Below are 27,699 nucleotides of genomic sequence, written 5' to 3'. Positions count from 1 at the left end.
ATCTCCATCTCCCTCTCCAGGTTGGGGATCTCCATCTCCCTCTCCAGGTTGGGGATCTCCATCTCCCTCTCCAGGTTGGGGATCTCCATCTCCCTCTCCAGGTTGGGGATCTCCATCTCCCTCTCCAGGTTGGGGATCTCCATCTCCCTCTCCAGGTTGGGGATCTCCATCTCCCTCTCCAGGTTGGGGATCTCCATCTCCCTCTCCAGGTTGGGGATCTCCATCTCCCTCTCCAGGTTGGGGATCTCCATCTCCCTCTGCAGGTTGGGGATCTCCATCTCCCTCTGCAGGTTGGGGATCTCCATCTCCCTCTGCAGGTTGGGGATCTCCATCTCCCTCTGCAGGTTGGGGATCTCCATCTCCCTCTGCAGGTTGGGGATCTCCATCTCCCTCTGCAGGTTGGGGATCTCCATCTCCCTCTGCAGGTTGGGGATCTCCATCTCCCTCTGCAGGTTGGGGATCTCCATCTCCCTCTGCAGGTTGGGGATCTCCATCTCCCTCTGCAGGTTGGGGATCTCCATCTCCCTCTGCAGGTTGGGGATCTCCATCTCCCTCTGCAGGTTGGGGATCTCCATCTCCCTCTGCAGGTTGGGGATCTCCATCTCCCTCTGCAGGTTGGGGATCTCCATCTCCCTCTGCAGGTTGGGGATCTCCATCTCCCTCTGCAGGTTGGGGATCTCCATCTCCCTCTGCAGGTTGGGGATCTCCATCTCCCTCTGCAGGTTGGGGATCTCCATCTCCCTCTGCAGGTTGGGGATCTCCATCTCCCTCTGCAGGTTGGGGATCTCCATCTCCCTCTGCAGGTTGGGGATCTCCATCTCCCTCTGCAGGTTGGGGATCTCCATCTCCCTCTGCAGGTTGGGGATCTCCATCTCCCTCTGCAGGTTGGGGATCTCCATCTCCCTCTGCAGGTTGGGGATCTCCATCTCCCTCTGCAGGTTGGGGATCTCCATCTCCCTCTGCAGGTTGGGGATCTCCATCTCCCTCTGCAGGTTGGGGATCTCCATCTCCCTCTGCAGGTTGGGGATCTCCATCTCCCTCTGCAGGTTGGGGATCTCCATCTCCCTCTGCAGGTTGGGGATCTCCATCTCCCTCTGCAGGTTGGGGATCTCCATCTCCCTCTGCAGGTTGGGGATCTCCATCTCCCTCTGCAGGTTGGGGATCTCCATCTCCCTCTGCAGGTTGGGGATCTCCATCTCCCTCTGCAGGTTGGGGATCTCCATCTCCCTCTGCAGGTTGGGGATCTCCATCTCCCTCTGCAGGTTGGGGATCTCCATCTCCCTCTGCAGGTTGGGGATCTCCATCTCCCTCTGCAGGTTGGGGATCTCCATCTCCCTCTGCAGGTTGGGGATCTCCATCTCCCTCTGCAGGTTGGGGATCTCCATCTCCCTCTGCAGGTTGGGGATCTCCATCTCCCTCTGCAGGTTGGGGATCTCCATCTCCCTCTGCAGGTTGGGGATCTCCATCTCCCTCTGCAGGTTGGGGATCTCCATCTCCCTCTGCAGGTTGGGGATCTCCATCTCCCTCTGCAGGTTGGGGATCTCCATCTCCCTCTGCAGGTTGGGGATCTCCATCTCCCTCTGCAGGTTGGGGATCTCCATCTCCCTCTGCAGGTTGGGGATCTCCATCTCCCTCTGCAGGTTGGGGATCTCCATCTCCCTCTGCAGGTTGGGGATCTCCATCTCCCTCTGCAGGTTGGGGATCTCCATCTCCCTCTGCAGGTTGGGGATCTAGGTTGGGGATCTCCATCTCCTCCCTCTGCAGGTTGCGGGGATCTCCATCTCCCTCTGCAGGTTGGGGATCTCCATCTCCCTCTGCAGGTTGGGGGATCTCCATCTCCCTCTGCAGGTTGGGGATCTCCATCTCCCTCTGCAGGTTGGGGGATCTCCATCTCCCTCTGCAGGTTGGGGATCTCCATCTCCCTCTGCAGGTTGGGGATCTCCATCTCCCTCTGCAGGTTGGGGATCTCCATCTCCCTCTGCAGGTTGGGGATCTCCATCTCCCTCTGCAGGTTGGGGATCTCCATCTCCCTCTGCAGGTTGGGGATCTCCATCTCCCCTCTGCAGGTTGGGATCTCCATCTCCCTCTGCAGGTTGGGGATCTCCATCTCCCTCTGCAGGTTGGGGATCTCCATCTCCCTCTGCAGGTTGGGGATCTCCATCTCCCTCTGCAGGTTGGGGATCTCCATCTCCCTCTGCAGGTTGGGGATCTCCATCTCCCTCTGCAGGTTGGTGGGATCTCCATCTCCCTCTGCAGGTTGGGGATCTCCATCTCCCTCTGCAGGTTGGGGGATCTCCATCTCCCTCTGCAGGTTGGGGGATCTCCATCTCCCCTCTGCAGGTTGGGGATCTCCATCTCCCTCTGCAGGTTGGGGATCTCCATCTCCCTCTGCAGGTTGGGGATCTCCATCTCCCTCTGCAGGTTGGGGATCTCCATCTCCCTCTGCAGGTTGGGGATCTCCATCTCCCTCTGCAGGTTGGGGATCTCCATCTCCCTCTGCAGGTTGGGGATCTCCATCTCCCTCTGCAGGTTGGGGATCTCCATCTCCCTCTGCAGGTTGGGGGATCTCCATCTCCCCTCTGCAGGTTGGGGATCTCCATCTCCCTCTGCAGGTTGGGGATCTCCATCTCCCTCTGCAGGTTGGGGATCTCCATCTCCCTCTGCAGGTTGGGGATCTCCATCTCCCTCTGCAGGTTGGGGATCTCCATCTCCCTCTGCAGGTTGGGGATCTCCATCTCCCTCTCCAGGTTGGGGATCTCCATCTCCCTCTCAGGTTGGGGATCTCCATCTCCCTCTCCAGGTTGGGGATCTCCATCTCCCTCTCCAGGTTGGGGATCTCCATCTCCCTCTCCAGGTTGGGGATCTCCATCTCCCTCTGCAGGTTGGGGATCTCCATCTCCCTCTGCAGGTTGGGGATCTCCATCTCCCTCTGCAGGTTGGGGATCTCCATCTCCCTCTGCAGGTTGGGGATCTCCATCTCCCTCTGCAGGTTGGGGATCTCCATCTCCCTCTGCAGGTTGGGGATCTCCATCTCCCTCTGCAGGTTGGGGGTCTCCATCTCCCTCTGCAGGTTGGGGGGTCTCCATCTCCCTCTGCAGGTTGGGGGTCTCCATCTCCCCTCTGCAGGTTGGGGGTCTCCATCTCCCTCTGCAGGTTGGGGGTCTCCATCTCCCTCTGCAGGTTGGGGGTCTCCATCTCCCTCTGCAGGTTGGGGTCTCCATCTCCCTCTGCAGGTTGGGGATCTCCATCTCCCTCTGCAGGTTGGGGATCTCCATCTCCCTCTGCAGGTTGGGGATCTCCATCTCCCTCTGCAGGTTGGGGATCTCCATCTCCCTCTGCAGGTTGGGGATCTCCATCTCCCTCTGCAGGTTGGGGATCTCCATCTCCCTCTGCAGGTTGGGGATCTCCATCTCCCTCTGCAGGTTGGGGATCTCCATCTCCCTCTGCAGGTTGGGGATCTCCATCTCCCTCTGCAGGTTGGGGGATCTCCATCTCCCTCTGCAGGTTGGGGATCTCCATCTCCCTCTGCAGGCTGGGATCTCCATCTCCCTCTGCAGGCTGGGGATCTCCATCTCCCTCGGCAGGTCTGGGGATCTCCATCTCCCTCGACAGGTTGGGGATCTCCATCTCCCTCGACAGGTTGGGGATCTCCATCATCTCCTCGACAGGTTGGGGGATCTCCATCTCCCTCGACAGGTTGGGGATCTCCATCTCCCTCGACAGGTTGGGGATCTCCCTCTCCCTCGACAGGTTGGGGATCTCCCTCTACAGGTTGGGGATCTCCATCTCCCTCTGCAGGTTGGGGATCTCCATCTCCCTCTGCAGGTTGGGGATCTCCATCTCCCTCTGCAGGTTGGGAATCTCCATCTCCCTCTGCAGGTTGGGGATCTCCATCTCCCTCTGCAGTTTGGGGATCTCCATCTCCCTCTACAGGTGGAGGATCTCCATCTCTCTCTACAGGCTGGGGATCTCCATCTCCCTCTGCAGGTGGAGGATCTCCATCTCCCTCTACAGGTGGGGATCTCCATCTCCCTCTACAGGTTGGGGATCTCCATCTCCCTCTACAGGTTGGGGATCTCCATCTCCCTCTACAGGTTGGGGATCTCCATCTCCCTCTACAGGTGGAGGATCTCCATCTCCCTCGACAGGTTGGGGATCTCCATCTCCCTCTACAGGTGGGGGATCTCCATCTCCCTCTACAGGTGGGGGATCTCCATCTCCCTCTACAGGGTGGGGGATCTCCATCTCCCTCTACAGGTGGGGGATCTCCATCTCCCTCTGCAGGTTGGGGATCTCCATCTCCCTCTACAGGTTGAGGATCTCCATCTCTCTCTTCAGGTTGGGGATCTCCATCTCCCTCTGCAGGTGGAGGATCTCCATCTCCCTCTACAGGTGGGGGGATCTCCATCTCCCTCTACAGATTGGGGATCTCCATCTCCCTCTACAGGTTGGGGGATCTCCATCTCCCTCTACAGGTTGGGGATCTCCATCTCCCTCTACAGGTGGAGGATCTCCATCTCCCTCGACAGGTTGGGGATCTCCATCTCCCTCTACAGGTGGGGGATCTCCATCTCCCTCTACAGGTGGGGGATCTCCATCTCCCTCTGCAGGTTGGGGATCTCCATCTCTCTCTGCAGGTTGAGGATCTCCATCTCTCTCTTCAGGTTGGGGATCTCCATCTCTCTCTACAGGTTGGGGATCTGCATCTCTCTCTACAGGTTGGGGATCTCCATCTCCCTCTACAGGTTGGGGATCTCCATCTCCCTCTCCAGGTTGGGGATCTCCATCTCTCTCTACAGGTTGGGGATCTCCATCTCCCTCGACAGGTTGGGGATCTCCATCTCCCTCGACAGGTTGGGGGTCTCCATCTCCCTCGACAGGTTGGGGGTCTCCATCTCCCTCGACAGGTTGGGGGTCTCCATCTCCCTCTCCAGGTTGGGGGTCTCCATCTCCCTCGACAGGTTGGGGATCTCCATCTCCCTCGACAGGTTGGGGGTCTCCATCTCCCTCGACAGGCTCTACAGATGGTGGTGAAAGCTGCACAACGTACCATAGGAATTAAACTACCTGCTGTGCAGGATATCTACCCCGAGAGGTGCCGGGGGAAGGCCCTGAGAATCATTAAAGACGCGAGCCACACCCAGCCACAACCTCTTCGCCCTGCTCCCGTCCGGTAAGAGATACCGAAGCATACGGTCTCGTACCAACAGGTTTCGAAACAGCTTCTACCCCCAGGCCATAAGACTCATGAACGATTAATTTATTATTATTTATTACAGTTATTTTATTTATTAATACTGTATTTCTATTAGTATTTTTATCATTGTTATGCCATATTTATTCCAATGTTGGGAGGACTCGTCAAAATCAACATTTCATTGTGCAGTACACACGTCTGCTGCATATATGACAAATAAAATTGAATTGAATTGAAGGTAGAGGATCTCCCACTACAGGTGGAGGAGCTCCGTCTCCCTCCACGTGTTGGGGACCTCCGCTCCCCCCTCCCTCCACGGGCTGGGGACCTCCTCCCCCCCCCCTCTCCCTCCCCTCCACGGGCCGGGGACCTCCGCCCCCCCCCCCCTCCCTCCACGGGCCGGGGACCCCCGCCCCCCCCCCCCCCCCCCCCCTCCACGGGCCGGGGACCTCCGCCCCCCCCCCCCCCCTCCCTCCCTCCCTCCCTCCCCTCCACGGGCCGGGGACCTCCGCCCTCCCCCCCCCCTTCCCTCCCTCCCTCCACGGGCTGGGACCTACGGCCTACCCCCCCCCCCCCCCCCATCCCTCCCTCCCCCTCCACGGGCCGGGGACCTCCGCCCCCCCCCCCCCCCTCCCTCCACGGGCCGGGGACCCTCCGCCCCCCCCACCCCCCCCCTCCCTCCACGGGCCGGGGACCTCCGCCCCCCCCCCTCCCCTCCCCTCCACGGGCCGGGGACCCTCCGCCCCCCCCCCTCCCTCCCCTCCACGGGCCCGGGGGACCTCGCCCCCCCCCCCCCTCCCTCCACGGGCCGGGGACCTCCGCCCCCACCCCCCCCCCCCCCTCCCTCCCTCCACGGGCCGGGGACCTCCGCCCCCCCTGCCTCCCTCCCTCCACGGGCCGGGGGACCTCCGCCCCCCCCCCCCCCTTCCCTCCCTCCCTGCACGGGCCGGGGGACCTCCGCCCCCCACCCCTCCACGGGCCGGGGACCTCCGCCCCCTCCCTCCCCCCCCACCCCTCCATGGGCCGGGGACCTCCGCCCCCCCCCACCCCTCCATGGGCCAGGGACCTCCGCCCCCTCCCCTCCCCCCCCCACCCCTCCACGGGCCGGGGACCTCCGCGCTCCCCTCCCTCCCCCCCCCTCCCTCCACGGGCCGGGGACCTCCGCCCCCCCTCCCTCCCTCCCTCCACGGGCCGGGGACCTCCACCCGCCCCCACCTCCTACCCGGCCTCTCGGAAAAGATGCCATGGGAATATTTGAAGAGGAAAAGGGGAGTTCTCCCTACTGTCCTGGCCAACACTCGCCCTCCACCAACACCACCAAAACAGATTAAGTGGTAATTTATCTCATTGCTGTATGTGGGAGCTTGCTGTGTGCAAATTGACTGCCGTGTTTGCCTGCACAACAAGTGACTGCACTTCAGAAGTAATTTGTTTGATGTGAAAGGACATTCTTTCTCCCCTGTTCCTCTTCAGAGCTGTTGGTTTATGGTGCCAGAATCTGGCAGATTCCATTTTTATTGCTTAGAATTCCAGGATTTTTCCAGTGTATTGGGATTGCAGTCTGTGTATATGGGAAACCATTGGTCTTTTCCCCCCTCCCTCCCTCCCTCCCCCACCCCAATTGTGGTGTCCTCTCGATCCCGCACGTTGTATCTGTGATCCACCACTTACTGACCTTTCTCTCTGGTCCTCGAGCAGCTCCCACATGGCCTTCCACCGTACGCCTTGGACCTCATCACCGAGGCAGAGCAGCACTTCCTGTCCGACCCCGAAAAGCTTCCCCTCCATCACTTTGAAAACTCCCAAAAGTAAGTTCCTCGGTCGACTGGCTGTGATATGGTGCCGGAAGAATGGTGCGTAATGTAGAATTGCAAAGAACTTTACAGCTTAGAAACAGGCCATTTGGCCCAACCGGTGTCTATGCTCCACACGGGCCTCCTCCCACCCGTCTTCTTCACACCCTATCAGCATATCCTTCTATTCCTTTCTCCCTCATGTTCTTATCGAGCTTCCCCTTAAATACATCTGTGCTACTCGCCTCAGCCACTCCCTGTGGTAGCGAGTTCCACATTCTCACCCCTCTCTGGGTAAAGAAGTTTCTCCCGAATTCCCTATTGGATAGAAACATAGAAGATAGGAGCAGGAGTAGGCCATTCGACCCTCGAGCCTGCTCCGCCATTCAATGAGATCATGGCTGATCATCCAAATTCAGTACCCTGTCCCTGCCTTCTCCCCATATCCCTTGATCCCTTTAGCCTTAAGAAATATATCCAACTCCTTCTTGAATATATTTAATGAATTGGCCTCTACTGCCTTCTGTGGTAGAGAATTCCACAGGTTCACCACTCTCTGGGTGAAGAAATTCCTCCTCATCTCTGTCCTAAATGGCTTACCCCTTATCCTTAGACTGTGACCTCTGGTTCTGGACTCCCCAACCATCGGGAACATCCTTCCTGCATCTAGTCTGTCTAGTCCTGTTAGAATTTTATAAGTTTCAATGAGATCCCCTCTCATTCTTCTAAACTCCAGCGAGTATAAGCCCAATCGAGACAATTTCTCCTCATACGTCATTCCTGCCATCCCAGGAATCAGTCTGGTGTACCTTCGTTGCACTCCCTCTATGACAAGTATATCCTTTCTTAGGTAAGGAGACCAAAACTGCACACAGTACTCCAGGTGTGGTCTCACCAAGGCCCTGTACAACTGTAGTAAGACATCCTTGCTCCTGTACGCAAATCCTCTTGCAATAAAGGCCAACATACCATTTGCCTTCCTAACTGCTTGCTGCACCTGTATGTTTGCTTTCAGTGACTGGTGCACAAGGACACCCAGGTCCCTTCGTACACCAGCATTTCCCAATCTAGCACCATTTAAATAATACTCTACCTTTCTGTTTTTCCTACCGAAGTGGATAACCTCACATTTATCCATGTCATACTGCATCTGCTCACTCAACTTGTCTAAATCGCCTTGAAGCCTCTTTGCACCCTCCTCACAACTCGCAATCCCACCTAGTTTCGTGTCATCAGCAAACTTGGAAATATTACATTTGGTTCCCTCATCCAAATCATTGATATATATTGTGAATAGCTGGGGCCCAAGCACTGATCCCTGCAGTACCCCACTAATCACCGCCTGCCACCCCGAATAAGACCCATTTATTCCTACTCTCTGTTTCCTGTCTGTTAACCAATTTTCAATCCATGCCAGTATATTACCCCCAATCCCATGTGCTTTAATTTTGCACACTAACCTCTTATGTGGGACTTTATCAAATGCCTTCTGAAAATCCAAATACACCACATCCACTGGTTCTCCCTTATCTATTCTCCCAGTTACATCCTCAAAAAACTCCAGTGGGATTATCAAACACGATTTCCCTTTCATAAATCCATGTTGACTTTGTCTAATCCCGTCGATATTTTCTAAGTGTCCTGTTATCACATCCTGATATTTTCCAAGTGTCCTGTTATCAGGTTTTCCAAGCTATGAACAGGATGACTTTGAAGTGTCGTAAAAGGAATGCATTGTCAGGCTTTCCGATATAAACAGGATGACTTTGACCGTGAGAAGAAGGCGTTGCTTGCTTTCTGAGATGTAAAGTGCTTGTGTAAGGGAATATAAGTTAGTAATGAAGCCACCCATGAGTGGTTTAGTTTTCGGGTAATAAAATGGGGTAGCGAGCCCATTTGCTAAAGATAACTGTCGGTAAAGGAAGTCTTGTTTAAGGGAAGTGGTTGAGGTAAACAATTGCAAACTGTTCTCATAGATAATCTGTTTTTGAAGAATTTGGGAAATAGATCCGTCATTTTGACATTTTCCTTTTGATGTAGTCAAAATATGATGTACTGTATAAAGGAGCATGGTTTTCAACAGTTTTTCGGAGTGTGCGCAAGAGATACAGAAACCAAATATCCGCTCTCTGTATGCAGTTAAAGACCGATCACCTTTCTGCATATCAATAAATTCTGTTCCGCCTACTCCACTATGAAGTCTCGTGCTTACATCGAAACGTGTTGTTGTGAACCAGAGGAGACATGAGGATGACCGCCTCGCGCTCTGCTTCAGGGTTGCGCACTCGCGCCCCGCACTTCATCCCGACTCTGCCGTTTCCCGCCCTCTTTAATCCAAAGACGTTTCTTTTGTAGGGTCTGGCCCAGGGAGAAGTGCGTGGATTCCTTGTACCACGTGGACGTCACCCCAGTTCATTCGACGCTGAAAGTGGAACGGAACCGGGCGACTGGGGAGTTGCTGGGCTACAAAGAGGTACGGGGGGGGGGGGGGCGGTGGGGGGGGAGAGGAGGAAGGGGGAGTTACTGGGCTACAAAGAGGTACGGGGGGGGAGAGGAGGAAGGGGGAGTTACTGGGCTATAAAGAGGTACGGGGGGGTTGGGGGAGAGGAGGAAGGGGGAAGCAGGACCTGGTGAGTAGGGGGGAATTCCCCCACACAGCGGGGAAGGTTTTTTTTTTTTTAGCCCAATCCGCCCGTCGGGGAAAGTGACGGGATCGGGCGCGAGGTGAAAAACCCCGACGTTCCACCTGATCCCGTGAGATTCCCGCCCGGAGAGTTAGGTTAAAATTGCCTCCAGTGTGATCCTGACCCTGGGGGGGGTGCGGGATGTTTCTGCCCAGTGTGACACTGTGGTCCAGAGGGTAGGGTTCTCTGCCGCAGTGTGACCCTGGGGGTGGGTGAAAGGGATGTTTCTGCCCAGTGTGACACTGTGGTCCAGAGGGTAGGGTTCTCTGCCGCAGTGTGACCCCGGGGGTGGGTGAAGGCGATGCTTCTGCCCAGTGTGACACTGGTCCAGCGGGTAGGGTTCGCTGACGCAGTGTGACCCTGGTGGGGGACGGGATGCTTCTGCCCAGTGTGACACTGGTCCAGAGGGTAGGGTTCGCTGCCGCAGTGTGACCCTGCGGGATATTGTGACGTTTGGGGGATGATACAGAGACAGAGGAGGTATCTGTTCTCTGAGCTGCTGCCAGTTATTAACCAGCTATAGCAAGTTGTATTTAATATAATTTGGGAGGACCACAGATTGCAGGCTCAGTTCAGACAGATTATTGATTAAATAGGAATATAAGGAGTGGGCCATACGGCCCCTCGAGCCTGCTCCGCCATTCAATAAGATCATGGCTGGTCATCGACTCAACTCCACTTTCCTGCACTGTCCCCATATGTCTTGATTCCCCTAGAGTCCAAAAATCTATTGATCTCGACAGCGGGGTTGGGAGGAGGAGAGTGGGACTAACTGGATTGCTCTTCAAAATAGCCAGCACAGACTAGACGGAGCGAAAGGCCTCCTTTTGTGTTGTACCTTTCTACGGTGAAGGCGCTGCATTAATGCCGGTTGTTGCCATGTATTTTCTGTCAGGTACTCCTGGACGATACGGGATTGTCGATAAAGAATTCCCTCTCCCTGCAGCGGCCCCCTGGCCCCCTCGCTCAGTCTGTGCGAGGCTGCTCCACCAATTACCCGTTCTGGCCAGGTATGGTTATATACTTCACCCTTGCTAGACTGATCTCCGCTGTAACACCAGCCCTACTAAACACGCCCGCACGCCCACTCATCATCTTCATAGTGACCTCCAGTATAACACTGACCCTGTTAAACACACCCGCCCTCCCTCATCACACTGATCTCCACTATAACACTGTCCCTGTTAAACACACCCGCCCACCCTCATCACACTGATCTCCACTATAACATTGTCCCTGTTAAACACACCCGCCCTCCCTCATCACACTGATCTCCACTATAACACTGTCCCTGTTAAACACACCCGCCCCTCCCTCATCACACTGATCTCCACTATAACACTGTCCCTGTTAAACACACCCGCCCTCCCTCATCACACTGATCTCCACTATAACACTGTCCCTGTTAAACACACCCGCCCTCCCTCATCACACTGATCTCCACTATAACACTGTCCCTGTTAAACACACCCGCCCTCATCACACTGATCTCCACTATAACACTGTCCCTGTTGAACACACCCGCCCTCCCTCATCACACTGATCTCCACTATAACACTGTCCCTGTTAAACACACCCACCCACCCTCATCACACTGATCTCCAGTATAACACTGTCCCTGTTAAACACACCCGCCCTCCCTCATCACACTGATCTCCACTATAACACTGTCCCTGTTAAACACACCCGCCCTCCCTCATCACACTGATCTCCACTATAACACTGTCCCTGTTAAACACACCCGCCCTCATCACACTGATCTCCACTATAACACTGTCCCTGTTGAACACACCCGCCCTCCCTCATCACACTGATCTCCACTATAACACTGTCCCTGTTAAACACACCCACCCACCCTCATCACACTGATCTCCAGTATAACACTGTCCCTGTTAAACACACCCGCCCTCCCTCATCACACTGATCTCCACTATAACACTGTCCCTGTTAAACACACCCGCCCTCCCTCATCACACTGATCTCCACTATAACACTGTCCCTGTTAAACACACCCGCCCACCCTCATCACACTGATCTCCACTATAACATTGTCCCTGTTAAACACACCCACCCTCATCACACTGATCTCCACTATAACATTGTCCCTGTTAAACACACCCGCCCACCCTCATCACACTGATCTCCACTATAGCACTGTCCCTGTTAAACACACCCGCCCACCCTCATCACACTGATCTCCACTATAACACCGTCCCTGTTAAACACACCCGCCCACCCTCATCACACTGATCTCCACTATAGCACTGTCCCTGGTGCGTGTGAGACACTCTTTAATCTCATCTCTGTTAACACTATCCAAGAGAGATGTGAAGTATGCGTATGCAGCCAACCTTTATCATACTGATCTCGGGTGTCACACACACACACACGCACAGACACATGTGTGCTTGTACCCATATTAGATGCATTTAAGGGGAATCTAGATGAAGACATGAGGGTGAAAGGATGAGAAGTGTGTGCTGATGGGGTGAGAGGCGTCCTGTGTGGTGCAGAAACACCTGCTTACACCTGTTGGGACACATGTCCTGTTTGTGTGCTGTAAATTCTATTTAAATCTACATGTGTAATCTATTTTCTCTTGCTCTCCTCCCCCTCACCCCCCCCCCCTCTAGGGGGCATGGACGAGCCAAGTTTGGATATGATTCAATCAGTGGGAGAATTTGAAGAAAGCATTGACTTTGAGAGAGGTGAGTGTTTGGCAGCCGAGGATTGAGTTGCCATTTCCCGTTTACCCCTGCCAGTCGGTGGCTCATGGCATAGTGGTTAGCACTGTTGCCTCACAGCGCCAGGGACCTGGGTTCGAATCTGGCCTCGGGTGACTGTCTGTGTGGAGTTTGCACATTCTCCCCGTGTTTGCGTGAGTTTACTCCGGGTGCTCCGGTTTCCTCCCACAGTCCAAAGATGTGCGGGTTAGGTTGATTGGCTATGATAAATTGACCCTTGGTGTTAGGGGGATTAAATACGTGGGGTTACGGGGATAGGGTGGGATATGTGTTGGTGTAGGGGTTACGGGGATCGGGTGGGATATGTGTCGGTGCAGGCTCGGTGGGCCGAAATGGTCTCTATCGGCACTGTGGGGATTCTGTGATTCTCGGGCGAAGTTAAACTCTTCTGCTTGCTTGTTTTTTCCTAGATTTGCTGACTGTGCCTCCAGGATGGAAGAAAGGATTGGATTTCAAGCAAGCAGGTAACCGGTTTAAACTAAGCGTGCGTTAGTCTGGAATTGTTTCAGAGGGGGAAAGCGAACGTTTATACAGCGCTCCTTCATCGTCAGGAGGCCCCAAGCGCTTCACAGCTGCTGAACCACTTCTGACGTCGAGTCGCCAGTGTTTTTAGGCAAATGCAGCAACCCGTTGGTGCTGTTTCTGGTGATGTTGCCTGAGGGAGGTGGGATGGCCTCTGCTTTAATCTTTAAAAGTGGTCCCGGGAGCCTTTACGCCCAGTTGACCAGGCAGGCGGGGGCCCCTGTTTAACGTGACGCTCCCACAGTCCCGCACGGGCGGTTCAACCTGGTTTATGTGCTCTTATTCTGGAGTGGCGCCTGAACCCAGAACCTTCTGACTCGGGGGAGGATGTTACTCACTGAGCCACAGCTGACCCCTTTAGTTCGCAACTGGTCCCGTGCTCACCATGTACAGAGAGGTTGTCTATCTTAAATAACACTCTTTCTTTGGTGGTTCCAGACAGACTCACTTTAAAGGCTAAAGGTGGCCTCTTGTGATGTGGGTAAGACTGGCTAACCAATTCCTTTTGAAATGGTGATGGGGAACAAGCTGAGCTTTAATTACTTATTTTTATTATTTGTTCGTTGACTGGATGTGGGAGTCGCTGGCAAGACCAGCATTTATTGCCCATCCCTAGTTGCCCTCGAGAAGGTGGTGGTGAGCCGCCTTCTTGAACCGCTGCAGTCCGTGTGGTGAAGGTGTTCCCACAGTTCTGTTAGGGAGGGAGTTCCAGGATTCTGACCCAGCGACGATGAAGGATCGGCGGTATACTTCTATGTCAAGATGGTGTGTGACTTGGAGGGGAACTTGGAGGTGGTGGTGTTCCCATGCGCCTGCTGCCCTTGTCCTTCTAGGTGGAAGAGGTCACGGGTTTGGGAGGTGCTGCCGAAGAAGATTTGGCGAGTTGCTGCAGTGCATCTTGTAGATGGTACACACTGCAGCCACGGTGCGCCGGTGGTGGAGGGAGTGAATGTTTAAGGTGGTGGATGGGGTGCCAATCAAGCGGGCTGCTTTGTGCTGGATGGTGTCGAGCTTCTTGAGTATTGTTGGAGCTGCTCTCATCCAGGCAAGTGGAGAGTATTCCATCACACTCCCGTCTTGTGCCTTGTAGATGGTGGAAAGGCTTTGGGGAGTCAGGAGGTGAGACACTCGCCACAGAATCCCCAGCCTCTGACCTGCTCTTGTTGCCACAGTATTGATGTGGCTGGTCCAGTTAAGTTTCTGTTGGTTTCTGTGCGATGAACAGAGGCTTTTATTGTCTCTTTCTCCCTCCACCCACAGAGCAAAAGGTGGCCCCTGGCTTCCTGAGCCTCTCAAACCTGATAGGAGCAATGGATGACTTCGATCTCGGAGGGTACAGCGATGAAGAGGAAGAAAAGAAAGAGAAAACAGCTGAAGCCAAGCAGCCTCTGCCCAGAACCAACAGCCTGGAAGACCTCGTGTTACAGGTTAAACAAAAATGGGAACCGCTCTGTTTGAATCAGGCAGGGCGAGAACCACAGCTCGCGATCCCTTAACAAGCAGCCAGTTCTAACCGTGTGTGACAACTGCCTTAAATCGGAGAATGCTACAGCACAGTCGGAGGCCATTCGGCCCATCGTTCCTGTGCCGGTTCTTTGGCAGAGCTAGACATAGACGTAGAAGATAGGAGTAGGCCATTCGGCCCTTCGAGCCTGCTCCGCCATTTAATGAGATCATGGCTGATCATCCAAATTCAGTACCCTGTCCCTGCCTTCTCTCTATATCCCTTGATCCCTTTAGCCTTAAGAAATATATCTAACTCCTTCTTGAATATATTTAATGAATTGGCCTCAACTGCCTTCTGTGGTAGAAAATTCCACAGGTTCACCACTCACTGGGTGAAGAAATTCCTCCTCATCTCTGTCCTAAATGGCTTACCCCTTATCCTTGGACTGTGGCCCCTGGTTCTGGACTCCCCGGCCATCGGGAACATCCTTCCTGCATCCAGTCTGTCCAGTCCTGTTAGAATTTTATAAGTTTCAATAGGATCCCCTGTCATTCTTCTAAACTCCAGCGAGTATAAGCCCAATCTCTCCTCGTACGTCATTCCTGCCATCCCAGGTATCAGCCTGGTGAATCTTTGCTGAACTCCTTCCATGGCAAGAACATCCTTCCTCAGATAAGGTGAGCAAAACTGCACACACTACTCAAGGTGTGGTCTCACCAAGGCCTTGTACAACTGCAGCAAGACAGCCTTGTTCCTGTACTCGAATCCTCTCGCTACGAAGGTCAACATACCATTTGCCGCCTTAACTCCCCTGCTGCACCTGCATGCTTACCTTCAGCGACTGGTGCACAAGGACACCCAGGTCTCGTTGCACTTCCCCCTTCTCCCAATCTATTGCCATTCAAATAATAATCTGCCTTCCTGTTTTTGCCACCAAACCTCACATTTATCCACATTGGGCAGGTGCATGGCAAATGCAGTATAATCACCCAACCTGTCCAAATCATCCTGGAGTTTCTCTGCATCCTCCTCACAGCACAGAGTAAATGAATCCCCCTCCCCTGCTCTTTCCCCGTAGCCCTGCACATTGATTCCATTCCAGTATTTATCCAATTCCCTTTTGAAAGTTTCTATTGAATCTGCTTCCACCGCCCTTCCAGGCAGCGCATCCCAGATCACCACAACTCACTGCGTAAAAATAACTCTTTCCTCACGTCGCTTCTGGTTCTTTGGGCAATCACCCTAGATCAGTGCCCTCTGGTTACCGACCCTTCTGCCACTGGAAACAGTTTTTCCTCATTCACTCTGTCAAAACCCCTCATGATTTTGAACGCCTCCATCAAATCTCCTCTTAACCTTATAGAGTCATAACGGCACAGAAGGAGGCCATTCGGACCATCGAGTCCGTGCCGGCTCTCTAGAGCAATCCAGTCAGTCCCATTCCCCCGCTTTATCCCCGTAGCCCTGCAAGTTTGTTTCCCTCGAGTGCCTATCCAGCCTCCCCTTGAAAACATCGAGTGTCTCCGCTTCCACCACTTCCGTCGGCAGCGAGTCCCAGGTCCTCAGCACTCGCTGCATAAAAAAGTTTTTCCTCACGTCCCCCCTGCATCTCTTGCCCAAAACCTTAAATCTGTGTCCCCTAGTCCTTGTACCATCAACTAGTGGGAACAGCCTTTCCCCGTCTAGCCTATCCAAACCCGTCATAATCTTGGACACCTCTATCAAATCACCCCTCGACCTCCTTAGCTCTAATGAAAACAAATCCAGTTTCTCCAATCTGTCCCTGTAGCTAAGATCCCCCATCCCCAGAACCATTCTGGTAAATCTCCTCGACACCCTCTCTTCTCTGCTCTAAGGAGAACAACCCCAGCTTCTCCAGTCGCTCCACATAACCAAAGTCCCTCATCCCTGGAACCATTCCAGTAAATTCCCTTCTGCACCCTCTCCAAGGCCTTGACATCCTTCCTAAAGTGCGGTGCCCGGAATTGGACACCATATTCTACCTGAGGCCTAACCAGTGTTCTATAAAGGTTGAGCATAACTTCCTTGCTTGTGTGCTCCGTACCTCTAAAGCCTTCTCAACGTGGCCTGTTACCTTCAAAGATTACCCCTGGTGCCTCTCTTCCTGCACGCCCTTTAAAATTGCACCATCTTGCCTCTCCTCATCCTTCCTACCAACATGTACCACTCCACACTCCTCGGCGTTCAATATCATCTGCCATGTGTCGGCCCATTTTACCAGTCTGTTTATGACCTCCTGAAGCCTGTTACTATCCTCCTCGCTGTTTACGACATTGCCGAGTTTCGTACCCTCTGCAGATTTTGAAATTGTGCCCTGTATACCCAAGTCTAGGTCATTAATACATGCCAAAAAGACCCCCGGGGAACACCATGTATACTACCCTCCAGTCTGGAAAAACAACCGTTCACCACTGCTCTCTGCTTTCTGTGCCTTAGCCAGTTTTCCTTACCTAAGAAAGGATATACTTGCCATAGAGGGAGTGCAGCGAAGGTTCACCAGACTGATTCCTGGGATGGCAGGACTGTCGTATGAGGAGAGATTGGGTCGACTAGGCCTGTATTCACTAGAGTTTAGAAGAATGAGAGAGGATCACATTGAAACGTATAAAATTCTGACTGGGCCAGACAGACTGGATGCAGGGAGGATGTTTCCCCTGGCTGGGGGGTGTAGAACGAGGGGTCACAGTCTCCGGATACGGGGTAGGACATTTAGGACTGAGATGAGAGATTTCTTCACTCAGAGGGTGGTGAACCTGTGGAATTCTCTACCACAGAAGGCTGTGGAGGTCAAGTCACTGAATATATTTAAGAAGGAGATAGATTTCTAGACACAGAAGGCATCAAGGGGTGTGGGGAGAGAGCGGGAATATTGTATTGAGATAGAGGATCAGCCATGATCATATTGAATGGCGGAGCAGGCTCGAAGGGCCGAATGGCCTACTCCTGCTCCTATTTTTCAATGTTTCTCTCCACTCAGCCACTGCCCCTTGAATCCCACGGGCTTTAATTTTGCTACCAAGCCTTGTGACTTCACTCCTCCGTCACGAGTGGAAAGTGAATATTTGATGGACCCTTGTGAGGCCATCAGATTGACTACAAGGTTGGAAACACTGTGGGAATGGAGCCTCAGTCCAGTGTCCACGCCGGACGAGCCTCTGCTGAGGTGGAGCCGAAGGCGTCGGGTGTGAGTGCTGGCCCCCCCCCCCCCCCCCCCCCCCCCCCCCTGAACACGCACCAGCAAAGCGTAAATCTGCGAGGGTTCTCGCTCCTGCTCACCATCCGCGACCCCTGCTAGGAAGCGCCAAAGTACGGACCTCGGCTGAGGGCGAAGTCTGCTGCGATGTTGGGACAGTCTCTGTGTCTAGGGAATTTGGGCAAGGGTGTAACGGAGCTCTGCCATCATAGAATCACAGAAGGAGGCCATTCGGCCCAGCGTGTCATGCCAGCTCTTTGGGTAGAGCTGTCCAATTCGTCTCTAACCCGCCCCCCTCCCACCAAATTTTTTTTCTTTTCAGGTATTTATCCAGTTCCCCTGCTTCCAGGCAGCGCATTCGAAATCACAACCACTTGTGCGTCAGAAAACGATCTCCTCATCTCTGGTTCTTTTGCCAATCACCTTAAATCTGTGTCGTCTGGGTATAATGAGGGGCCTAGATTTTTTTTTTTTCATTCGCTTATGGACCTGGGCGTCGCATGGCATGGCCAGCATTTATTGGCCATTCCTAGTTACCCTCGAGAAGGTGGTGACGAGCCGCCGCCTTGAACCGCTGCAGTCAGTGTGGTGAAGGTACTCCCACAGTGCTGTTAGGGACGGGAGTTCCAGGATTCTGGCCCAGCGACGATGAAGGATCGGCCGATATACTTCCAAGTCAGGATGGTCTGTAACTTGGAGATGGTGGTGTTCCCATAGATAGCGTGGATAGGAAGGAGTATTTCCCCTAGCGGAGAGATCAATAACCAGGGGGCATAGATTTAACGTAATTGGTGGAAGGATTCGAGGGAGTTGAGAACTTGTTTCACCCCAGAGGGTGGTGGGGGTCTGGAACTCACTGCCTGAAAGGGTGGTAGAGGCAGAAACCCTCATCACATTTAATAAGTACTTGATGTGCCGCAACCTACAGGGCTACGGAACAAGAGCTGGAAAGTGGGATTAGTTGGACAGTTTCGGTCTCCTTATTTAAGGAGGGATATACTTGCATTGGAGGCAGTTCAGCGATGATTCACTCGGTTGATTCCTGAGATGAAGGGGTTGTCTTATGAGGAAGGTTGGGCCTATACTCATAGGCGTTTAGAAGAATGAGAGGGGATCTTATTGAAACATATAAGATTCTGAGGGGGCTCGACAGGGTAGATGCTGAGAGGATGTTTCCCCTCGTGGGGGAATCTAGAACGAGGGGGCATAGTTTCAGGATAAGGGGTCGCCCAATTAAGACGGAGATGAGGAGGAATTTCTTCTCTGAGGATCGTGAATCTTTGAATTCTCTTCCCCAGAGAGCTGCGGAGGCTGGGTCAGTGAATATATTCAAGGTGGAGAGAGACAGATATTTGAATGGTAAGGGAGTCGAGGGTTACGGGGAGCAGGCAGGGAAGTGGAGTTAAGGCCAAGATCAGATCGGCCATGATCTTATTGAATGGCGGAGCAGGCTCGAGGGGGCCAAATGGCCGACTTCTTATGTTCTTATTAAGCTGAATTGCTCTTTGTCGGCCGGCCCAGACACAATGGCCTTCTGTGCCATAGATTTCTATGATTCTACGGTTACCGACCCTCCCACCAGTCGGAACAGTTTTTTCTTACCTCGTGCCTTCAGGAGGTGGGGGGTGGTGAATTGAGGAAGGGCGAGCGATGGTTGTAGCTTCGCCTGCGCGGAAAGCGCGCGCCCCCCCCCCCTCGGGAATGTCGACTGAGGCTCGGTTCTGTCGGTTCCCCTGCAGGAGGTGAAGGTCACTCCTCGGCCCGAGCCGAGCGAGAAGCGAAAGGAAGCGTCGGTGCCGCAGAAGGAGCAGTGGGCCGTGCCGGTCGACATCAGCACCCCCGGTGGACGATTTCTACAAACGCATCCCGGACCCAGCTTTCAAGGTGAGACTGGAAGCCGCGCCGTGTCTCGAGGTCCCTGGCGGTGGAGGGGGGGATCTGGGTGCGGGGGGGGTCTGCCAGCGCATTAGACCGCTCCGAGAATGTCTACCGCACCCAGGCTTGTGCCGCCTACTGTGTCCGAGGGTTTACAATCGCCGCCGGCAGATCCTGGCTGTCTTTCCCCAGGCTCCTGCGAACAGTGCAAGTTCTAAACCCTCTCCAATCAACCGGAGTGTTGACGATTCTCAGTCTCTTCCACTCCTCTTGTTCTTCATTATCCCAGCACTGTATATGTGTTCTTTTTAAGGTTAAACTCCTTCCTTCCTTTTTCCTTCCCATTTTCCATTCATCCTTTTTCCCTTTCTCTTTCCTTCCTTCTCCTGTTCCTTCCTTATTTCCCCCCCCCCTTCCTTCCCCCATCAGTCTTTTCTTCACTTCCTCATTTTCCCTCCCTCCCTCTCTCTCTCCCCCTCGCATCCCTTCCCTTCCCTCCCTCCCTCGCATCCCTTCCCCTCCCTCCCTCGCATCCCTCGCATCCCTTCCCCTCCCCCCATCCTTTCCATTTCCTTTGACTTTTCCTCACTGTTTTTCTCTTCAATTGGTGCCAGTCCCTTGCTGTGGTGGCACTGGTCCCCCCCCCCCCCCCCCCACCCCAGTACCTTTCCCAAAGTGGCCATTATTTCTGTGACAGTGAGTGGCCCACTCTTTGACCAGGGGGTGAATCGTCGGTGAGTCCAAGCTTTTTTCAACCTGCTGTCCACTCGTGCGCATTCCAGCAAGAAGGGCGGTCAGAATCGGCGCTCCCTCTGAGCTGGGTGCGCGGCAATCTAGAAGGTTCCGTGCAGACCGCTCAAGTCGTTTTCTCGAAGATACCAGCGGCAAATTTAAAGGGGTCGCGCATTGAAATAAACAGGCTGCACACAACATGGGAATTAGAGAGGGAACATTGCTCAGGATATTTCCCTTAGCAGAGCGGTCAATAACCAGGGGGCACGGATTTAAAAGTAATTGGTCGGAGGATTAGAGGGGAGTTGAGGAGAACTTTTTTCACCCAGAGGGTGGTGGGGGTCTGGAGCTCACTGCTGAAAGGGTGGGAGAGGCAGAAACCCGCATCACATTTAAAAAGTGCTTGGATATGCACTTGAAGTGCCGTAACCTACAGGGCTGCGGACCAAGAGCTGGAAAGTGGGATGAGGCTGGAGAGCTCTTTTTGTGCTGTCACAGACACGATGGGCCGAATGGCCGCCTTCTGTGTCATAAATTTCTTGATTCCATGCCGCCCAGACAGCTTACTCAATGTGGAGAGGTGGCTAAACTGGAGCCCCCCTGATCCGTGGGACACGGCTACTCACTGCTGAAAGCCCCTCTTCCTCGGGTCGTTTCTGGGCAGTACTGAGGGAGCGCCGCACTGTCGGAGGGGCAGTACTGAGGGAGCGCTGCAGTATCGGAGGGGCAGTACTGAGGGAGAGCCGCACTGTTGGAGGGGCAGTACTGAGGGAGCGCTGCACTGTCGGAGGGACGGTACTGAGTGAGCGCCGCACTGTCGGAGGGGTAGTACTGAGGGAGCGCCGCACTGTCGGAGGGGTAGTACTGAGGGAGCGCCGCACTGTCGGAGGGACGGTACTGAGTGAGCGCCGCACTGTCGGAGGGGTAGTACTGAGGGAGCGCCGCACTGTCGGAGGGGTAGTACTGAGGGAGCGCCGCACTGTTGGAGGGTCGGTACTGAGGGAGCGCCGCACTGTCGGAGGGGCAGTACTGAGGGAGAGCCGCACTGTCGGAGGGGCGGTACTGAGGGAGCGCCGCACTGTCGGAAGGGCAGTACTGAGGGAGCGCCGCATTGTCGGAGGGGCGGTACTGAGGGAGAGCTGCACTGTCGGAGGGGCAGTACTGAGGGAGCGCCGCACTGTCGGAAGGGCAGTACTGAGGGAGCGCCGCATTGTTGAATAGCTGTAAAGCGCTTTGTGATGCCATGAGGTTGTGAAAGGTGCTGTGAAAATGCAAGTTCTTTTGACCCAGTGAAACAAAAGCCCCTTTTGATGCGGTGCATTGTATTTTGTTCACGCTTTGTTTCTCCCCTGTCCCCCCCCCCCCCCTCTCTTTTCAGTGGCCCTTTGAGCCGGACGTGTTTCAGAAGCAGGCAATCCTTCGCCTTGAGACGCACGACTCCGTCTTCGTGGCGGCCCACACGTCGGCTGGCAAGACGGTGGTAGCCGAGTACGCCATCGCACTCTCGCAGAAACACATGACCAGGTACGACGCGGAACCGTCAAAGCCAGCGGGCCTGGCCTGCGTTTCCCGCCGCTGCGTTAGATTTTGACAATCGACGGGCCGCTCAATCCCAATCTTGGCCTCGACTCGGGCGGGCAGCTCCCTCGGCTCCAAAGGTCGTGGGTTCAAGTCCCCCCTCCAGAGGCTTGAGCACGTAATCTAGGCCGACACCCCCAGCGCGGTGCTGAGGGAGCGCTGCACGGCCAGAGGTGCCGTCTTTCGGATGAGACGTTCAACCGAGGCCCCCCTGTCTGCTCTCTCGGGTGGATGTAAAAGTTCCCCCGGCACTATTTCGAAGAAGAGCTGGGGGAGTTCTCCCGGGTGTCCTGGACCAATATTTATCCCTCCATCGACATCACTTTTTAAAAAAAAAAAAAAAACAGATTTATCTAGTTATTTATCTCATTGCTGTTTGTGGGAGCTTGCTGTGTGCAAATTGTCTGCGGCGTTTCCCACATTACAACAGTGACTGCATTTCAAAAAATACTTCATTGGCTGCAAAGCGCTTTGGGCCGTCCTGAGGTTGTGAAAGGTCGAGCAGAAGAGGCCCGAATTGGGGGAAGCCCAAAACTTGCCATGGAGAGTAAATAGGGATTACTTTATCAAATTGTAATCCTGTTAGACAGTTCTGTCTTGAGGTGCTATTAAATCTGTTTCTCCCAGATGTACAATGGTTTACTTGATCCTTCCAAAAGCAGCAATCTCCCACCAGGCAGCCATTGACGTGACGCAGTGACCAGTCTAGTGAATTTCTGCACACTTGCGGTGTGTGTGTGAGTGTAACGTGACTTGTTTGCCTCAGTACCTCAGTTTTGTACAGAAGGTCCCCGAGGCAATGAAACCCCCCCCCCCCCCCCGGAGTGCTAAACGATCGCAAGCGAAACATCATTCCACTGATGTCCATGGCTGAAAGATTGTGCGTAGCCAGACCTGGTGCGTCATTCGCACAGAAAGCCCCCACCTGTTTGTCCTGCCTTGTCAGCCGTGGCTCAGTGGGTAGCGCTCTCTCTCTCTCTCGCCTCCGAGTCAGACGGTTGACGGGTGTTTTTGTGACTGGAAGGCTGGTTCCGCAGGGCTCCGTACTAGGTCCCTTGCTTTTTATGGTATACATCAATGATCTTGACTTGAATATATGGGTATGATTAAGAAGTTTGCAGATGACACTAAAATCAGCTGTGTGGTTGATACTGTCGAAGGAAGTTGTAGACTGCAGGAAGATATCAATAAATTGGTCAGGTGGGCAGAACAGTGACAAATGGAATTCAATCCGGAGAAGTGTCAGGTAATGCATTTGGGGAGGGCTAACAAGGAAAGGGAATACACATAAATGGTAGGACACTGGGTAGTGTAGAGGAACAAAGGGACCTTGGAGTGCATGTCCACAGGTCCCTGAAGGTAGCAGGCCAGGTAGATAAGGTGGTTAAGGCGGCATACGGAATGCTTGTTGTTATTAGCCGTGGCGCAGAATACAAGAGCAGGGGGGGTTATGCTTCAACTGTATAAAACACTGGTTAGGCCTCAGCTAGAGTAGTGGACTGGTAGTAGACCAAAGTGGACTGGGATCAGCTACCTGTAGGAAAATCCACATCAGAGCAGTGGGAGTCTTTCAGAAAGGAAATAGAGAGAGTACAACGCCAACATGTTCCCGTAAAGGTCAAGGGTGGGCCCAACAAGCTCAGGGAACCCTGGATGTCAAGGGATATACAAGAATGGATTAGGAAAAAAAGGGGGGGCTTTTGGCAGATACAAAGGACTAAAAACAGTGGAAGCCCTAGAGGAGTATAGAAAGTGCAGGGGGGTACTTAAAAAGAAATTAGGAGAGCACAGAGGGGGCATGAAATAACACTGGCGGGCAAAATAAAGGAAAATCCCAAGGTGTTTTATAAATATATTAAGGGCAAGAGGATAACCAGGGAAAGAGTAGGGCCCATTAGGGACCAACTGGCAATCTGTGTGTAGAGCCGGAAGATGTGGGTGAGGTTTTAAATGAATATTTTGCATCTGTGTTCACTATGAGAAGGACGATGTAGGCATAGAAATCAGGCAGGGGGCTGTGATATACTTGAACAAATTAGTATAGAGAGGGAGGAGGTACTAGCGGTTTTAGCGGGTTTAAAAGTGATAAATTCCCAGGCCCAGACGGATGTAACCCAGGCTGCTGTGTGAGGCAAGGGAGGAGATTGCAGGGGGCTCTGACACACATTTTCAGAACCTCTCTGCCACAGGGGAGGTGCCAGAGGACTGGAGAACAGCTAACGTAGTACCATTATTCAAGAAGGGCAGTAGGGATAAACCAGGGAATTACAGGCCAGTGAGCCTAACATCAGTGGTAGGGAAATTATTGGAAAAAATTCTGAGGGACAGAATTAGTCTTCACTTGGAGAGGCAAGGATTAATCAAGGATAGTCAGCATGGTTTTGGCAGGGGGAGATCATGTCTAACCAATTTGATTGAATTTTTCGAGGGGGTGACTAGCTGTGTGGATGAGGGTAGTGCAGTTGATGTAGTCTACATGGACTTCAGTAAGGATTTTGACAAAGTCCCACATGGGTGACTGGTCAAGAAGGTAAGAGCCCATGGGATCCAGGCAATTTGTCACATTGGATCCAAAATTGGCTTAGTGGCAGGAGGCAGAGGGTGATGGTCGAAGGTTGTTTTTGTGACTGGAAGCCTGTGTCCAGTGGTGTACCGCAGGGATCGGTGCTGGGTCCTTTGCTGTTTGTAGTGTATATTAATGATTTAGATATGAATGTAGGAGGTATGATCAGTAAGTTCACAGATGACATGAAAATTGGTGGAATTGGTAAATAGCGAGGAGGGAAGCCTCAGGCTACAGGACGGTATAGACAGATTGGTCAGATGGGCAGAACAGTGGCAAATGGAATTTAACCCTGAAAAGTGTGAGGTGATGCATTTTGGGAGGACTAACAAGGCAAGGGAATACAGAATGAATGGTACCACCCTAGGAAGGACAGAGGATCAGAGGGACCTTGGTGTGCATGTACATAGATCCCTGAAGGCAGCAGGACAGGTAGATAAGGTGGTTAAAAAGGCATATGGGATACTTGCCTTCATTAACCGAGGCATAGAATATAAGAGCAGGGAGGTTATGATGGAGCTGTACAAAACGCTAGTTAGACCACAGCTGGAATACTGTGTTCTGGTCGCCACACTATAGGAAGGATGTGATTGCACTAGAGAGGGTACAGAGGAGATTTACAAGGATGGTGCTGGGAGTAGAGAATCTTAGCTCTGAGGAAAGACTGGATAGGCTGGGTCTGTTTTCCTTGGAACAGAGGAGGCTGAGGGGAGACCTTATTGAGGTGTATAAAATGATGAGGGTCATAGATAAAGTGGATAGAAAGGACCTGTTTCCCTTAGCAGAGGGGTCAAAAACCAGGGGCACAAATTTAACGTAATTGGTGGAAGGTTTAGAGGGGATTTGAGGGGAAGTTCTTCACCCAGAGGGTTGTGGGGTCTGGAACTCACTGCCTGAAAGGGTGGTAGAGGCAGGAACCCTAACCACATTTAAAAAGTACTTGGGTGTGCACTTGGGATGCTCTAACCTGCAGGGCTACGGACCAAGAGCTGGGAAGTGGGATTAGGCTGGATCGCTCTTTGTTGGCCGGCGCGGACACGATGGGCCGAAATGGCCTCCTTCCGTGCTGTAACTTTCTATGATTCTATGAAGTCCCACTCCAGCGACTTCAGCACATAAAGCTAGGCTGACACTCCCAGTGCAGTGCTGAGGGAGCGCTGCACTGTCGGAGGTGCCGTCTTTCGGATGAGGTGTTAAACCGAGGCCCCGGCTGCCCCCTCAGGTGGACGTAAAAGATCCCACGGCCACTATTTCGAAGAAGAGCAGGGGGGAGTTCTCCCCCCCCCCCGCCCCCCCCACCCCCGGTGTCCCTGGCCAATCAACATCACTTTAAAATTTTTTAAAAAAACAGATGATCTGGTCATTATCGCATTGCTGTTTGTGGGAGCTTGCTGTGCGCAAATTGGTTGCCACTTTTCCTACATTACGACAGTGGCCACACTTCAAAAGTACTTCATTGCTGTAAAGGGCTTTGGGACGTCTGGTGGTCGTGAAAGGCGCTGTAGAAATGCAAGTCTGTCTTTCCTTTGTCGCCCGCTGGTTAGCTTGTTGCCGATCGCGTCGCTGGGTTTGTCTCTCTGTCTGGTAACACCGGCGAATTTTTAATGGCAGGACAATCTATACATCGCCATTAAGGCCCTGTCCAATCAGAAGTTCAGGGATTTCAAAAACACGTTTAAAGATGTGGGGCTGCTGACCGGAGATGTGCAGTTGCACCCGGAGGCTGCCTGCCTCATAATGACGACAGAAATTCTCAGGTCTGTATCTCGCTCCTTGTTCTCCGTATCTCACAATTCTTCCGTCCTTTTATTTCCTTCTGTTCTTTATTTCCTTCCACAGAAACATAGCGGAGTAGGCCATTCGGCCCTTCGAGCCTGCTCCGCCATTCAATCTGATCATGGCTGATCCTCTATCTCAATACCATATTCCGCTCTCATCCCCATACCCCTTGATGCCTTTTGTGTCTAGAAATCTACAGGAAACTCTTTGTTATCCGGCACCGACGGGACCAGCGTGGTGCCGGTTTATCAAAGTCCGGATTACAGAGAGGTATAGTAAAAGGTACGAGAGCCCGTACACAGCAACAAATCCAGGCTTCCCTGTTGCATAGCAACAGGTGCAGGAACCCTGGCCACAAGATCCAGGCGTCCTGTTGCTTAGCAACAGGTGCAGGAACCCCGGTTACACAGCCACAGATCCAGGAACGGCCACTAATATGAAGTAAAAAAATTACCTGAACCTACTCCTGAATTTTGCCGGTTAACAGAGATTTCCGGTTATTGAGGTGCTGGTAAATCGAGAGTTTCCTGTATCTATCTCCTCAAATATATTCAGTGACTTGGCCTCCACAGCCTTCTGTGGTAGAGAATTCCACAGGCTCGCCACCCTCTGAGTGAAGACATTTCTCCTCATCTCAGTCCTAACTGACCTACCCCGTATCCTGAGACTGTGACCCCTCGTTCTGGACCCCCCAGCCAGGGGAAACCCCCTCCCTGCATCCAGTCTGTCTAGCCCTGTCAGAATTTTATACGTTTCAATGAGATCCCCTCTCATTCTTCTAAACTCTAGTTCCCCTCCTCCTCTCGCTCTTTCTCTGCTCCCTTTCTTTCTTCCGTTCCTTCCTTTTCGTCTTCAACAACTTCCTTTCTCTTTCTTTATTTCCTTTTCTTCTTCTCTCCTTTCACTCGTTTTCATTTCTCTCTCTGCTGGATTGTGGTTTAAAAGCGCCCCCCCCCCCCCCCCGCCTGCCCAGCTGCTTCACTGATGTTCTTGGGTGTTGGGAGCTTCCGCCCCACCACTAACCTGCACTTCCTGCCTGCCAGTGGTTGTTGGGACCATGTTAAAGTGGCAGAGGTTGGCAGTTACTACAAACTGCTGCAGATTAGTGGGTGGGGCAGAGGCTCCTGTCCCAAAGCCGGGTTTTTAACGAGACCTGCCATTTCCTGGTGCATTGAATTCAGTGGGACCAGGACAGAATGTGTGTCCTGCCCACCTATTCTGGGAGGAGGGCCGGGGCTGGCGTGGGGGGGGAGGGCGGCCGGGGGCTGGCGGGGGGGGGGGGGGGGGCGGGGGCTGGAGTGGAGTGGGGGGTGGGCTGGAGTGGAGTGGGGGGTGGGCTGGAGTGGAGTGGGGGGGTGGGCTGGAGTGTGGAGTGGGGGGGGTGGGCTGGAGTGGAGTGGGGGGGTGGCTGGAGTGGAGTGGGGGGGTGGCTGGAGTGGAGTGGGGGGGTGGGCTGGAGTGGAGTGGGGGGGGTGGGCTGGAGTGGAGTGGGGGGGTGGGCTGGAGTGGAGTGGGGGGGTGGGCTGGAGTGGAGTGGGGGGGTGGGCTGGAGTGGAGTGGGGGGGTGGGCT

The 27,699-nt window shown here is 53.6% G+C and overlaps 1 protein-coding gene across 1 annotated transcript in view; it reads left to right on the top strand.

The window, feature by feature from the left end:
- The window catches only part of LOC147096435 (superkiller complex protein 2-like), a 70,704-nt gene that overhangs the window by 11,873 nt on the left and 31,132 nt on the right, over positions 1 to 27,699 (top strand). The window contains 12 exon segments of the mRNA XM_085973821.1: positions 6,896 to 7,005; positions 9,346 to 9,463; positions 10,570 to 10,684; positions 12,308 to 12,382; positions 12,829 to 12,882; positions 14,201 to 14,367; positions 19,341 to 19,439; positions 19,441 to 19,485; positions 21,587 to 21,732; positions 25,961 to 25,977; positions 25,980 to 26,309; positions 27,588 to 27,600. Of these exon segments, the coding sequence (XP_085829947.1) occupies positions 6,896 to 7,005; positions 9,346 to 9,463; positions 10,570 to 10,684; positions 12,308 to 12,382; positions 12,829 to 12,882; positions 14,201 to 14,367; positions 19,341 to 19,439; positions 19,441 to 19,485; positions 21,587 to 21,732; positions 25,961 to 25,977; positions 25,980 to 26,309; positions 27,588 to 27,600 (1,289 nt within the window).

This window comes from Somniosus microcephalus, unplaced genomic scaffold (assembly GCF_052327205.1).
Source record: "Somniosus microcephalus isolate GS21.2 unplaced genomic scaffold, FLI_Smic_1.0 unresolved_chr1, whole genome shotgun sequence".
Taxonomy (NCBI): Eukaryota; Metazoa; Chordata; class Chondrichthyes; order Squaliformes; family Somniosidae; genus Somniosus; species Somniosus microcephalus.
Note: the sequence above shows the minus strand (reverse complement) of the source record. Positions and strands in the feature narration are given on the sequence as shown.